Genomic DNA, 15,353 nt, shown 5'->3' with positions numbered 1-15,353 from the left:
TATAAGATATTCAGACAGATGGGACATTTACTTGTAGGGGCAGCAACCAGTGCCCATACATGGCAGGTGATAATACATTTGTTCACCCTGATACGAGACAAGATTATGTGTTTAAACAATATGCGTATTGTAAGACGAGGGACTTGGTGTAGGTATGCAAGTCCTTCTACGTAAGTAAAACCAATAGGACCCTCAGAGAAAGAGTAAGAGAGCATATTTATACTATAAATAAAGAAGATAAGAACACATTAGCTAAACATGTGCTAACCTATGGTATGATACATAAATTTAAGTTTAGAGCATTAGAACTGATTAAGAAATCAGGCCGATTAGGGAATGTTAAGACTTACACGGAGGGTAGAGATAATAAATGGATAATACGCTTGCAAGCACATAAAATGAGTGGACTGAATGATAGGATGACGTTAAAACCTTTTTTATCAGCCAGACCACATGCACATTAGTCACTTTAAATAGAATTTTAATTTTCACAGCTTTATGTGAATGATTTTTAGACATAAGCATACGTATATACTGTTTTTAGTTAGTTGTTAGAATGAACTACACTACGTACATTCTTTAATTTTATTTAAATATACAAATGTGTGTATTTTTGTGATATTTATAAATTTTTTATTTTTATTTATTTTATTTGAAGTTTGTTTGCCAGGATGGTCCATTGGGCCGAGTGAACCCATTTTCAATGGAGTCCTAGGGAGAAAAGCTCCATAGATACAATATCAGGTAAAACATATAAAATAAAATATAAATATAAAATAAAGTAAAAAATGCAATACAATGGCATAATATCAGGTAAAATTAAAAAAAGTAAAAAATACAATAGTGTAATAGTTTGTAAAAGTGAACAGAAGAGTACATATAAGCATGTGAAAATGTTAGTACAGCTGGAATGTGAAGTATAGTGACAATTCATAGCAATTTACAAACAAAATTATTATTTTTTTTTTTTTTTTTTTTTTTTAAGGAATGTTAAATGAAGGCAATAGTTAGTAGATATGTGCATAAGATATTAACTTTAACTTTATGTATTATATTAATATATATTCAATGCATGTGTGTCTTACAGGTATTTCTTATGATGCATGCTTTATTTATGTATATATTTCAAAGAATGTTGTTTATAAAGCATGTCTTTTTAAATTTCAACATGATGTCATAATTGTTTCTGTTGAACCATAGGCCAGAAGGGTTTGAATTTACTATTTATGGTTGGCAGTTAATGGTTTTTACTTAAAGTCTAATGAAACGTTGTGATAACGTGAAAGCGCTCACTGTCTTTATAACCAATTGTATTAAAAGTTTGTTTTAAAGGCTTATCTACTTTGGTGTTGCCTTTTTCAGCTATTTTTGGCTGTTTCTAAATTGTCTGATACTGATTGTTTAGATTATGAAAAAGTGAAGAACTGTTTATTACAACTTTTTAAGTTAACATCTGAGGTTTAGACGCAAGGCACATGAAAGTGTATGTGATTATATTGCTGAATTAAGCACTTATTTTCATAGGTGGGTGAGTGTCAGATCACCATTTTCAAGGGTTGGCAGAAATTTTGGTGAGGGAACAAGCCCTTAGCACTTTGCCCGAGGACATGATAATCTGGTTGGTAGACAGGGAATGCAACTCTGCAAATGAACTGGAAAGAAAAGGAGATCTATGCCTAGCAAGCAAGCCATCACTGCACAGAAAAGAGATACCCAGTCCTGCATAGGGATATAAGGCAACCAATGGCCTAAACCACCCCAACAGAGTCAGTCTATAACAGGGGAAGCCACTAGTTCAGGTACATGGCCAGGATCAAGGGTTAAATGTTTTAAATGTAACCAGTAGGGCCATGTAGCATTTAGATGTCCACAGAGGCAAGGTGGGGGAGCCAGCAAGTGGGAATAACAGAATGTCAGTGGTAAGTTGTTTGGTGAGTATAGGGGTACCAAACTGCCAGCCTAGTTTATATTCAGTCGTGGTGGATGGAAAGCAGGCCACTTCCAAGAAAGACACAGCCTCTGATATAACCTTTGTGAAGCCTGCAGTGGTTAAAGAGAAGCAATACTTGCTTGGGCAGTCCACTCCAGTCAAAGATTTAGGAGGGATCCCATTCTAGATGCCTTTGACCAGGGTTCACCTTGACTGGGAGGGTGGAAAAGGAACCAAGTAAGTAGGTGTGTTTGAGAATATTCCTGCAGATGTCTTAGAAGGGAATGATTTTGATAATGCAGTACCTCGTGTGCATGCAGTGACAAGCAGTCAGGCTTGGAGACAGGCATGTGGGTCTGGTAGCCTGGGGAAACCCAGACAGACCACACACATGAAGTCAGGACTGGTAATTTGGCTACTTCAGGGAGGGAGCTACCCTGTAGCAGTGAGACTGAAGGTGAGCCACAGCTACTGGTAGGTACTGATGTTCCCTTTGGCAGAGTGACTGCAAGGGCAGAGGTGAGTAGTAGTATCCAGGCTAACAGTGAGGCACCGCTCTCAGAGGATACCAGACTTCCAGTGGAAGGTGAGCTGGGAAGAATTACAAATAGAGAGTTTCTGTCAGGAATATAGTGAAGCTAAGTTTAGATATTGTTTTTCTTTATTTGCCTGAGTCTGTCCTTGAATGTTCTTTTCAATATTTCCTGTGATCTGAACTCTGTGCTTACTGTGAATATATATTCAGTATTTTCCTGTTATTTTATTATTTATTATTAACTTTTATTGTGGCTGGTTTTTGTAGAAAGTATCTAACCTTTGAGAGTACTTATATTTATTTGGTGACACTGTGTGGGCCACTCCAGAAGGCCTAGCCATCTTGGTGAATAACTACCATTTGTATTAATATTAATATTACACAGTATAATTGGACACCCTTTGTTAAGGGCCTTAAAGTAGCTGATTGTAGAATGTCTGGTGGTGGTGATAACTAACTTATACTTTGGGAAGAAGGGGTCACAACAGGTAAATCGGTGCTAGCCTTTCCCAGGTGTGTGTGCGTGAGTGAGAGTGAAAAATCAAATCTCTTAGTGTGTTTGTATCAGCTTCTTGGGGCAGGGACACAAAGTACTCGTTTTACAGAGAGGGTGTGGAGGACTTGGCTTGGACACTCAGCTGAGGACCCAACCTTACAGCTGTACCAGTGGGGAATCTTACTAGGGATCTGGAGGGAAACACATACAGAGACATGTAGACCCCAGGCTGAGTGTGTTTCCTGTGTGCTCTTACGAGAAATTGTACTTGATGCAGAGAGGTCTGCATCTGGAAATAATGAGTGTATCCATTTTTATTCCAAGTGCACTTCCCCCTGTAATGTCAGTGGTGAGGATTCAGGCTCCTTGATTACTGGCCCAGCATGGGGATGACAGATATTGGTGACCATCACATATTGGTAGTAGTGGTGGGCATCACAAAATGTATTAGTAATCTGTCTCCTTCAGTGTGTTTGTGTGTGAGTGTGTGTGTGTGTCTATATATATATATATATATATATATATATATATATATATATATATGTGTGTGTGTGTGTGTGTGTGTGTGCGCACGTGTGTAGGTCTATCATTTTACTGAAATGCACTTGGTCAAATCCACCTTGCTTGAAGTGTGAATCTCGAACATTGAAAACGTCGAACTCCCATATTTCTGACGGTTCAAATCTTGTGCTTATCTCAACCCACATTAATGGTTGTTCCTAGGTCGAATTAGGTATGTATTTTTGCTGTAATGTGAATTTTCACAGATGTGAGTCGATAATATGATCATTTGATCAAGTGCACATCAATAAAATTATAGTAAACCATATATATATATATATATATATATATATATATATATATGTGTGTGTGTGTGTGTATATTTATATATATATATATATATATATATATATATATATATATAGATATATACACACACACGTACAAACACGCATGTTCACACACACACATGTATATAGGTCTCTCTATCTATATGTATTAATATGGTAGCATTTATATGTCTGTGTACATAGTGAATTTTAGAAGCTTTTTTATTTATATGAACCTGTTTTCAAACCTCTGTAAGTTTGAGATTAAGTATAAATATTTACAGACACTTCTTTAACTGTATAATGATTTTCTCCATTGTACACTCAGTGTTGAGAATGTTTTACTTCTCTTATACATGTGAATCTTTATTCCAAACTGTACTCATTGTGAAATCTACATTTATGAAATACAGCTATGAATACTGACATAATTATGTATATTTACACTGCATATATTTCCTACAAAATATATCTTTTTACTTTACACTTATATGTCTGCACACATTTCTGGAGAGCAGTCCTCTGAATAACTACTGAAAATGGAACTGTCTCAGATGGGTTTCTTTCAGTCAACAAAACAAACAACTAAATGATTACATGACAATGAATCTAGTAGTTTTGAAATCTTGCTGTACAGCTTTATTCATATTGACAAATGCTTCTGTTAAAACAGTTGATGGATGTTGCAGTATCCATTTGAGATAAGTGTGGTGGCTTAAATGCTACATAATTGTAGCATTTAATAATAATTTAATAATAATTGTACAGAATTGCGACATCTGCCAGAAGCCATAATTCACTAGTGATCTTTGGGTCACAGGGTTGGTCAGGCGCAATGGTATATAATGGAAAACTCACCCATCTTAAAAGGGAAGAGGGCTTTACTGTTGCCACATGATTGAGAAAAATAATGTCACCAGATGTCCAAGTGGATCCACACAAATAAGAGCTTTGTGCTCTTTGCCAATGTGATTGCATACACTTTCCAAGGGGAGAAATGCCTAAGAGTGAAGCATCTTTCTTGTAGATAGAGTGATGCCATATTGGACACCGTGCTATTCTTCCCAGCTGATGAAATCTAAGTCCACAGACCACAGTGCTTAAGGATCTCGTCAGTGACATCAGCTTAGGTATGTCAAACGGAAGAAAGGAACAGTATCATAGAGTATGTAGCATAACACAGTGTGAGTGCCACAATTAAGATAAAAATCAATAAAATTGACAGAGTTCATACTGTTTAAAACTATCCTATAAAAGCTCACTGAATATGTCAAATGCATGGGATAATGTGTACCCATCTTGAGTGTGTTATTTTTTAATAAAAAGGTGAAATGATTGTTTCTTACTAGTAAAATAACAATTACTTGCTATTTTGTACGATTTCATTTTAGTAGTAGGAACAATATAATTCTGGCTATAAAACTTGTTTCCCTTTCTTTCATGCTAAATCTTTGATCAAGTGACACTTTTAAGAGAAATATTCTTTAAGTCATAGACAGCGACCAACATGTGCACATGATGTATTTACATTTAAAGATGCTTTAGCTGGCGTCAGTCATCACCATCATTTTACTGCACTTCAATCAACAGACCTGTCACCATTACTAACTCAGTGGATATTAGCATGGTTAACAAACAGAGCCTGAGTGGTTATGATTAAAACTCATGTTAGTCATGAAATTAACATGTGGGGTTATTAAGGGTCATAACTAGTACCCCATGTTTTCAGTCTCTACACACTATGCTTAATACTCCTTGAAAGTGTGTCTCATATTCAGTATACTGATATTATTAACTTAAGAAGAGTGATTGTATCTTTAGGGGGATATTCTGTAAAATACAGTTATGCCTATATCCTTTGGCCACATGGGTATGTGACAATGATTTGTCACTAAGCTTTGGTAAAACAAAACACATCTTGCGTCTCCTCCCAGCCCCCCACCCACTCCATGCACAAGTTAGAAATCAGTTATTATTGAGAAAATTACATTTTCGAGAAGGGTAAAACTTAAATGGGCACTGTAAATAAGAAAGATCAGTCACATGATAAATACATTAATGAGGTATTTAAGGAACTTAATAACAAAATTCTGTTAGTACTCATATATGTTAAAATGAGAGATAAAATGGCATGTCTGCTTATTTTTCCAGGCATTATCAGAAGCTGGATTGATTCTGGGTTGAGGCTGTCATCAACAGATACAATAAAATATATCCCATGGATTGGGAGTATTTGCTTGCCACAGATGAATGGCCTTTACAACTGTTTCTCTACTGAGAGAGTGGTTAAACCTCCTGTTTAAGTCCAATCACTTCAGCAATGAACAAATATTTAATTACACTACTCTGATTAGAAGTCCATCTAACAGAGGTCTGAGTTAAAGTTTTTTGACAACTCTAACATCTGTAAGTAAAAAACATAAAATTACTTTTAATATATGAGCACAGTGAAAGGCTTCCAAATAAAGTAAACTTTGTAAGTAATATACCTGATTTAAAGCCCTACATCAGAATAAAAGTCAGTGTGATTGATATGGCTTTAGGTCCCTTGATCCATCTTTATGTTTGTATGATTTTAAGACACTATAATTAGGAAATTAAGTCATTTGATAGTTTTGATTAAAATATATAACACACATCCTTGGATTTCCTCTGCTCCTATCATCTGAAAAAGAGAAGTATTCTGAACTTTGGAACTGCAGGCATCTCTGTCACATTACCAAGATATGTGAAGAAGCCATAGCTTAGCCAAAGTGATCCAGGAAGTTCAACAGACCTTTGTTTTTTTGCACTTTCATAAAGGGAGACAAGTCATTTTCAGATAGTGTACAGCTTTTATCTTTTAAATGCATCTTCACGCTATTACAGGTTCTGGAAGAATGATTGTAAACTGATAAAGCTTACACATAATTATATGCTGTAGGCACCTACATAATAAGCAGATGAATATTAACATATGCTGCAGGTTTCTGTATAATAAACAGATCAATATTAGCTAAAGTGTGAAAATTATGCTTTGCACGATTAGTTTTATACTGCTCAAGGATGCTTCTGTAATGAGAAATAACATCTTTTTCTTTGTTTTTAATTTTCTAGGACTGTGCTGTGGGATAGGAATAACATTACAGCAACAGGATTTACAGATGTAGCTAGGGCCTTAGAGAAGTAAGTAGCATCTTCATTTCAGTTAAATGTTTGATGATTTTTGCTTGTAATGCCTTTCAAAAAGTTCAGTGACGTAGATAAGTCACTCTGTAGCTTACTTGTTCCCAGGAAACAATTCAGAACAAACAAAACTATAAATCAGTAAAATAAATGAATATAAAATTAAAGAAAACAAAAACACTTATATCATACAGCCAATAAACGTTAATATTATGTTCGGTTAATAATGTTCTATAACTGTATGAAATCAGTGTTTATTTATTTATTTTTTTTTTACTTGTTATCAACTTTACTTGTTTTTAGGCTTTATTTTATTATTTATTTACTTATTTATTTTATTTATATAATTTATATTATTTAAATAATAAATAAATAAATAAACATATTTTTTAACTTGTTATCAACTTTACTTGTTCTTAGGCTTGAGGTACTCAGGGAAGAAACTTGATGACACCAAAAGACCCAGGTTTGCCTAATGTCTCAGGTGATGAAATAGCCAAGTAGCAGAAATGGCAACTGGTTTGAGCCAGTTTTCCAGTCCTGTGGGATGAACTTGTGGTTTTCTGATAGTCCATTTTGCTCCTATGCTAGCAGGGTCTTGCACATCACAAAAGCTACAGAATAATGAGATGTGGACTTGGCTTCACCAAGCTAGGGATATAAATATTGAAGTATTCAAATGCCAGTGGATGGTGTAGGGGAGCAAGGGTAATTACATCATCACAGGGCAGGGCTAGAGCACAAACAGAAAAAAAAAAAAACTTACATGATGGCCTCTGTGACTGGCTGTCAATTCACAGGGAACAAATGGGCTGTGAGGAAAAAAAATGTTATGGATCATATGGATCATCAAGAGGGCTGATGGCAGCAGGCAGTGACAGCTAACAAAAATTAAGCTTACTTAGGCAGTTTAAAGTACCAAAACACCTAGAAAAACTTTACTACCATTGCCGTGTATTGATTTTTTGGTATGACTTGTCCAAAGGAAGAATTAGGAATTCAGTGCCTGCAACATTTTTTAACTGAAACCCTTCTTACACTGTAATGCCGATAAGTAGCCCCTTCAGTTGTATTATGGAGTTTTAACATCATATCATTTAGTGAATAACCTGGAATAAATATATCTACCAAAAAATAAATGTGTATCCAACACATTTTCAGATATCTGCAAAAAAAAAAAAACCCACACCATTAAGTAAAGCAAATTGCAAATTTTCAAAGAGAAAAGAGAAATATGTAATGTGAAGTTGTTCGATCTCACCTTCATTCTTACTGATGGGTTCGGAGCCGAGAGTCAGCCAAATTGCAAAGCTCGAGGTCTCCAAACAGCTCGAGGCCAAAACCCTATCCCACGATGCTCCTCTACTTCCCTCAGACCTAGTTTGCTGCTGCAACAGATCAAGCATGTTCCTTCAGCTTAGGTAATTTTTTGTCAGATAAGTGACAAGATTTCCTTTACTGGTTCTTTTTTTCGTCATTAGAGAAAACTGTTTTCCTTCAGCCGAAGTTAGGCTTGTATTTGCTTTACTTTACTCCGTTTTTGTGGGGAGTTTATTGTGGTTTCCTTTATTGAAGTTAGGCCATTTTCGTGCCGCATCTTTTTCCCTGTCCCTTAGAAGCCAAGTTCAGGATCTAGTCTCTTTATTTAGCTTTCTAGCCAGTTAGGCTTAATTACTTTCATTTATAGCTGAAGTCAGGCTTTATTTTCTTTATAAATAGCCTTTGATTGTCTAAAGAAAAAGTTGTTGACTAGCCAAGATTGACGTAGTATAGTGGTTTTGAATGGGATTGAGATACAGTAATTCAGCCGGTAGGCTTAATTTTTTCTTTGCAGCCAAGTTAGGCTTAAAATTCCTGTCCACAGCAGTGGATTTACTGGAAAGTTTTTGTTGTTATTGAGTTGTTTATTGATATTGTGGTGTTTCGTAGTGGACCTTTTATACTTGGATTCAACATGTCAGAAAAGGTAAAGTCGGGCTTTAAAAAATGCCCTAAATGTAACCAAAAAATGTCTCTCACAGATGGGCACACCATCTGTGTTATTAACTAGGAGAGGTCCATCTTCAAGAAGTGTGTTCTGTGTGCCACGGATTTAGTACCAGGGTTCTGGCAGAAAGAAAAAGGAAATTAGTGGAAAGGGGCCTTATTAAGTTTGCCTTTCAATCGGATTTGGACTCAGCTCCTCAGGAAAAGCCAAACCTCCTCCTTCTTCCTCATCTGTCTTTGGTTCAGAGCCCGATAGGGTTTCGGACTCGAGCTGTTTGGAGACCTCGAGCTTTGCAGTTTTGCCGACTTGGAGCCAAACCCATCAGTAAGAATGAAGGTGAGAAGAACAACTCACATGGAATGTTATGGTAAGTACATAACTTCTTTTTATGTTTTATTGACTCTTCTTGTGTGCTGTGCTCCTGTATGTTAACGTCTGTGCTATAGATTTTAATTAAGTCTAATTTTATCTGATTGCTTTATCCCATTTACACTTTTACTCTGCTGTTATTGTGTTCATGGCTGGACTACCCTGAAAAAAATAACAGGGTTTACTTAGAAAATATTACTCATAAATACTTGCACAAATGGAAATCAATTAACAGATGAAGATCTCGAAGCAAGTTACATAAAACTGGAAGTTTTGGAATTGCAAATTAGCTAGTCCTACTGACCTGTTCTAAAGCTGTATCAGAAATATAGATACATAAGTGTGGACTACTTTACATATTTGCTGTTGTGAAGAGAAATGATGGATAAAAAGTAGGCATACCATAGAGGATTATGAGTAGGTCACCAAGGCTAACCAAGCTTTTATGTGTTACAGATACGAATGCCAAGAAATTGAAGCTCAAGAGATGAATCTTGGCATCCACGTTGAAAACACAATATTAGTAATATTAGGTTAGCATCAGCAGCCGGCTCGTAATTCTTTATCTGCTCCATGCACTACTAGTTAAAGTAAAAATGAAAAAAAACAAACAAAAAAAATAAAAAATAAAAACTCATTGTTTTGACAGCTTTCAAAGTCAGAAAGGCAGAGTAACTAAGTTTATACTTTCATATATTAGCCATGTGACTAGGCTAACTGCTCTTGTGGGCCATTTTAAGCCTAGACAGTTACCCATGTTAGAGTCAAACCCTGCACCTTGTGTATATAAGGTAAACACCTTAACCATTATGCCAAACTCCCACCCATCCTTTATGTTTGCACTAAACGTCAGTGCCTCTCAACTACCCAGATTTTCACAAAATGTCCAGATTTTTGATTCATATGTTAGATCTGTTCCTCATAAAGCTGATGTTTTTTTGGACAAATTCCTGAAGATTGAAGGCACTACATATGATACTTTAGAAAATCAGGCAAACACATACTGCTGTTCTTGTAACTTTTTAAATTTAGAACAGAAAATCAGAGACATGTTAATAACGGGCAGCAGGCAGAAACAAATATTTTATTCTGCCGCTGTCATCTGTACTGGCAGATTTTATTGCCAAACCCAAGACCCAACCTTAACAACTTTAGCACGGAAAGCTTAATATTTGTTAAGGTCAGGTCTTGAACCACTCTAGTGCTTAACTGATTTGTCCTTTTGTCTAAATATCAGAGTATAATCAGCATGCTTTACAAACAACATTAAAGTAATATGGTCAAGATCAGATACAGGATTCTGAAAACCTTGCTGCAGTGAGTTGTTTTGGCCATTTTCAAGGTACAGTGGCCGATTATATTCTGTGAGTCCTAAACATAAGTAGCTAAAATTTGTAATGGCATTTATTATGTGACACTTTATAGTGGTTTACTCTGTTATTTAAACAGTTTTTGTGGTCATATCAACCAGTTCTGATGAACTGGTCTTGATGGACAAAAGAATTTAACTGGTGAATAAACTGGTGTTTTTGATTCCACGTATGTGGTATTATTTTGTTGTTTTTAGTGGTTTGCCCCCTTGTCGGCATTCAGTATTTTTATTTGATATATGGCATGTTGCTGAACAGTGATAATGATAATACTGAATGCAAAACCCTGAAATGTCAAACACCACAATATTGAACTCAAAATACCCACTGAAAGAATATATCTACAATGTACATATACTGTACAAACACTTAACAACTCAACAAATAGTATCGCTCGGCTGTCAGTGATACTCAGAAACAAGTGCTAACATGGGTCTTGCCGAGGGGTCAGGATGCAAGTCCAGCTCTCTACACATATAGGGGAATAACTATTAAGATTTTAACATTTCAACATTGTACATTCATTATTATGACTATCAGTATATTGTTTTTCAGTAAGATGAAGATGGACCCATAGATGGATAGATATAGATAGATACACACACACGCACACACACACACACACACACACACACACACATAAATGCATGTATATGAAATAAATTGTTCCTTTAATACATATGTAATTAATAGAGTATTCATATCTTGTGCATTCCCTCTTGAATGTATGTGTAATGCCTTTTTTTAATTTGTTTATTAGTTATAGTTGTAGCCTATGTTTCTGGTTCTTGTATAGTTATTGAAGTAAATTAAACATGTGTTTAGTATGTATTTAAATTTGTCAGTGAAAGAAGGAGATTTACTGGAATGTAGGTGTTTTATTTCAAAAAGTTAATAAAAAAAAGTTAATTTATTTTCAAGGGGATACATTTTCATGTTAGGTGTTTATCTCACATTCCTTGAATAATTATTTGTCCCCTTCTAGTCTTGATTTTCTGAACCTAGAATTCTCTATCTTTTCACCAGACTTTTTTAAAGTAGTGATATGCAGATTCAAAAAATGAGTTCTTTAAATTCTTATGAGCTTGCTTATATTTATTCATCATAATTTTTGTAAATGTTTTATTAGATTCAATATAAAGACTATCAGCAGCAATTTCAGCTTCACTCTTAATTTTTGTTTCCATGTTCTACTACTTTACATACTATTCGTTGGTAAAGTTTTAAAGCTTCCTTTGTAGCCAAATGATGTGCATTTTCCTAAGAAAAGTCAGTTTTGATGCCTTTTAATAAACATTGTAGAATCTGAATCCTTAAGAATTGTTGTGTCAGTTTTTGGTGTAAAAGAAACAGAAGGTTGTTTCAAATGTTGTTTTCCTTCAAATAAACACTGCACAGATCTAGGACAAAGTAATCTCTCAAATGATTTTACATGATAAGCTTTTAATTTTATTTTGTAACCCTTTAAATATAGTAATGTGCTCATCTGGAGTAGACATGGCAATAACTATAACTACTGGTGTTGAGATAACAATTTGGGGATTTATTTTATTTTCATTTTATGATAATTAAGAAGATCCTAAAATAAAAATGTGTTTGCTACCCCAGCCCCAGGGGATATTAACGCAAATAATTTAATTGTCAAGTTAATTATACCAACAAAATAGTTTCTGTCAAGCCACTGAAAGAATAAATGAAAAACAGAACCTGGACGTGAGATTGAAGCTATTCATTAGAATGCAGTCTCCATTATTTTGTATCTCCTGTCTTTCTACCACCTTGGAAAAGGTCACCCAAGATTTTCAATGGCCTCTTTATTTTGTGAAGTAAAAATCTGATATCAGCTGCTTACAGCAGTTAATGTCAATGCTCAACCAGTGATTTCTTATTCATTTAACTAAAGATTTCAATAGAAGCAATTGCATATCGAACCCTTGAGGGATACCTTTTCTCCTACAGATGAATAGAACAGGCAGATCAGGACACAGGACAGGGCATAGCCAGACAATAAAAATATATATTCATTATGAAAACTGGATAGCAGAGGTTGTGTATGATAGAAGAACACTGAAAAAGGTAGTATTCATTATGATAACTGGATTGTGGAGGTTGTGTGTGTAACAGAAGAACATTGAAATGTATTACTGTGGTCATTTCAGTTGTCAGCAGTATGCAAATGGTGTCTGACCTTTAAGAGGCAGGCTGCATGTGAAGGCAAAAAGCTCTTGCACAATCTTTTGTTAAGCAGTAAATGTTATGGCTTGTTGATGATGAGGTAGGGAATATCTGTCTACAGGTAAAAACCTGAAATACATTAATGTGGCCAGTAATTATTTCACTTTCATCACTGTCAAATATCAGCAGAACATGTAGAGAGGGTCTGTCTTTGGAGGGTTATGCAAATTCTGTAATGAAAAAGGAGTTTACATAATGACTATTAAATAATGCAAGATATCCCTTAGTAGAACAATACATCTATATGAGAGCAGCAGCTTTAAGTGTATGTCTTGGCCATTATGTCTTTCATTTTCTTCATTATTAAGTAACAGTGATATACTCAAAAAGTGGTAATCTTTTGGGGGGCTGGTAACCAGTGTAGAAAGAAAATGGTAGTTGTGAAATCACTTTTAAATGGCCATTATTATGGCTTATTTGGGCACAGTATGGGGTGATAAAACAGGACAGACATGCAATACTGCAGCCACTACTTTTCTTTTTGTTCACAACCAAACATCAGCAGTATACAAGTATGTAATTTTTAAGGTGTAGACCAGGTGTAAAAATACAGGTCAAATAGGTAATAACTATTAAACAATAACTGATATAATTTCATAGAGCAGTATTTACATTACAATGGCCATTATTTCTTTCCTTACAGACACCAGGGATGAATACAAACAGTCAATTTTCTTTAGAGAGAATTCTTTATGGGAACTCAACAATGTCATTGTCACATTTAAATTATCATGGATATGGGTTATTGGGACAGGAACAGCATACGTGTCTGAGAGAAGCACTTTGAAAAATGATACTCTTACCATGGTTGCTTTCAGTTTTGTCACAATCAGACATCAGGGGTATGCAAGGAAAGTGGTTCTTATAGTGTAAGTTAGGCCATCAGTGAAAGTAAAAAGCAGTTGTTTGATCATGTTGGAGAAATCAAAAAGACCTACGAGGAAAGGCAGTGCATGGGTATAAGAGCAGAAAGCTGAATATGTGCTGTAGTCATTATTTCATTTTACATTCTTTATAGTCCAATATCAGAGGAGTGCAAAGAATATGTCACTAGTAGGTGTCAGGGTGCTTTTGAATACAAAGACAATTAATGGATCACTGTTAAATGGCTAGTAATATATTGTGTTGGGGGAATGTGTGTGTGTCTTAGAGCAACAAGAAGAAATTAATTACTCTGACCATTATTTAAGTTTTACCACACTCGTGTATACATGAAATGGGAGACTTTTTAGGGGAGGATGTGGGGGAAGGCATTCTGTAAGAACACATGCTATCATTTTATAACAATTAGACAATCAGCTTTTTGACAGATGCAGTATGCATGTATTGTAGAAATCTATGTGTAAAAATAATCAGAAAAATGATCTTTAAACAATTTATGTAAATTCTTCATGGTTAAGTTTGGTGTATGCAGTCACTACGGGCATGATTTACTGGGTTAGTAAGCATGTAAAATAAACTCAACTTACAGTGCTGTATTTTGGAAGCATAGCACATGCTTTGGCATTGCTGTTATTATTTTACATACATCTGGAGCGTTTCTCCCCGGGCCACTGCTGAAAACTGGCTTTGTTCCAAGTTGGACTTTCCCGGTTAACAAATGTTAAATAAAAAATAAAAAAAAAAATACATTTTATGATTAAAATTTCACAGGTTTACTAATGCCAATATTTTAGATACATTTGTCTAGTCCCAACTAAGTAGTATATAACATCTTAAATATATTTGTTCTTTATAGAGAGTGAACAACCAATTTTTATTTGTTGCTGAAGAGACAGTTGTATCCTTTGAAATATTAATATGTTAAAAAATTAAGTGATGGACAAGAATTAAAACTTGTTACTCAAGCATATAAAATACACGATACATCACTTCTGCAACTAAAACTGCAACCTAAATGTAGAGAATAACCAAATAATCACTAAAAAAGTCAAACTGTGCCCAACATATATCCCTATGTTGGCAGTCTTCACTAACAGGCCTACCTTGCTAACAGGATGTAACAGGCTGGCGAGTCACTTTATTTTTGGTTTTCATCTGGTGTGAGTACTAATTTCTGTTTTGGTGTTATTATACCTGAATACCTGAATAAGTTCAATCAGAGTCTTACATAGACTGCTGTGTAAGAAAGTTGGTTCTTTTATGTTTAATATTGTGATGTATTTCTCATTGCACTGTGCAATTTTTTTAAAGAAAGTTGCCAAAGCTTTCTGTCATGGTGAGTCATAGTAATTAAAAGTGGTCACCTAAGTTTATTTAAGTATGAACTGAGGAGAGGAATTAGTAGAAACGAGGCCTTATATCTAAAGAAGAAACAGATTTCAAGTCTTTACTGAATAGTCACAGTGTACTGCGGTGATGGTGCTGCGGTAGCATTGTCGCCTCACAGTAAGACGTTGTCCTGTTCGATTCTCAGCTAGAGCATCTTCTGTGTGG

The 15,353-nt window shown here is 35.1% G+C and overlaps 1 protein-coding gene across 1 annotated transcript in view; it reads left to right on the top strand.

Annotated features, from left to right (window-relative positions):
- Window positions 1–15,353, top strand: part of CARMIL3 (capping protein regulator and myosin 1 linker 3) — a 3,552,770-nt gene that overhangs the window by 2,960,257 nt on the left and 577,160 nt on the right. Inside the window, exon 22 of the mRNA XM_044058175.1 lies at window positions 6,888–6,956. Within this exon, the coding sequence (XP_043914110.1) occupies window positions 6,888–6,956 (69 nt within the window). The remainder of the gene's footprint in view (window positions 1–6,887; window positions 6,957–15,353) is intronic.

The sequence above is a fragment of the Protopterus annectens genome, chromosome 16.part0, assembly GCF_019279795.1.
Source record: "Protopterus annectens isolate FY-2018-M chromosome 16.part0, PAN1.0, whole genome shotgun sequence".
Lineage (NCBI taxonomy): Eukaryota > Metazoa > Chordata > Ceratodontiformes > Protopteridae > Protopterus > Protopterus annectens.
This window is presented reverse-complemented; position numbering and strand designations above follow the sequence as displayed.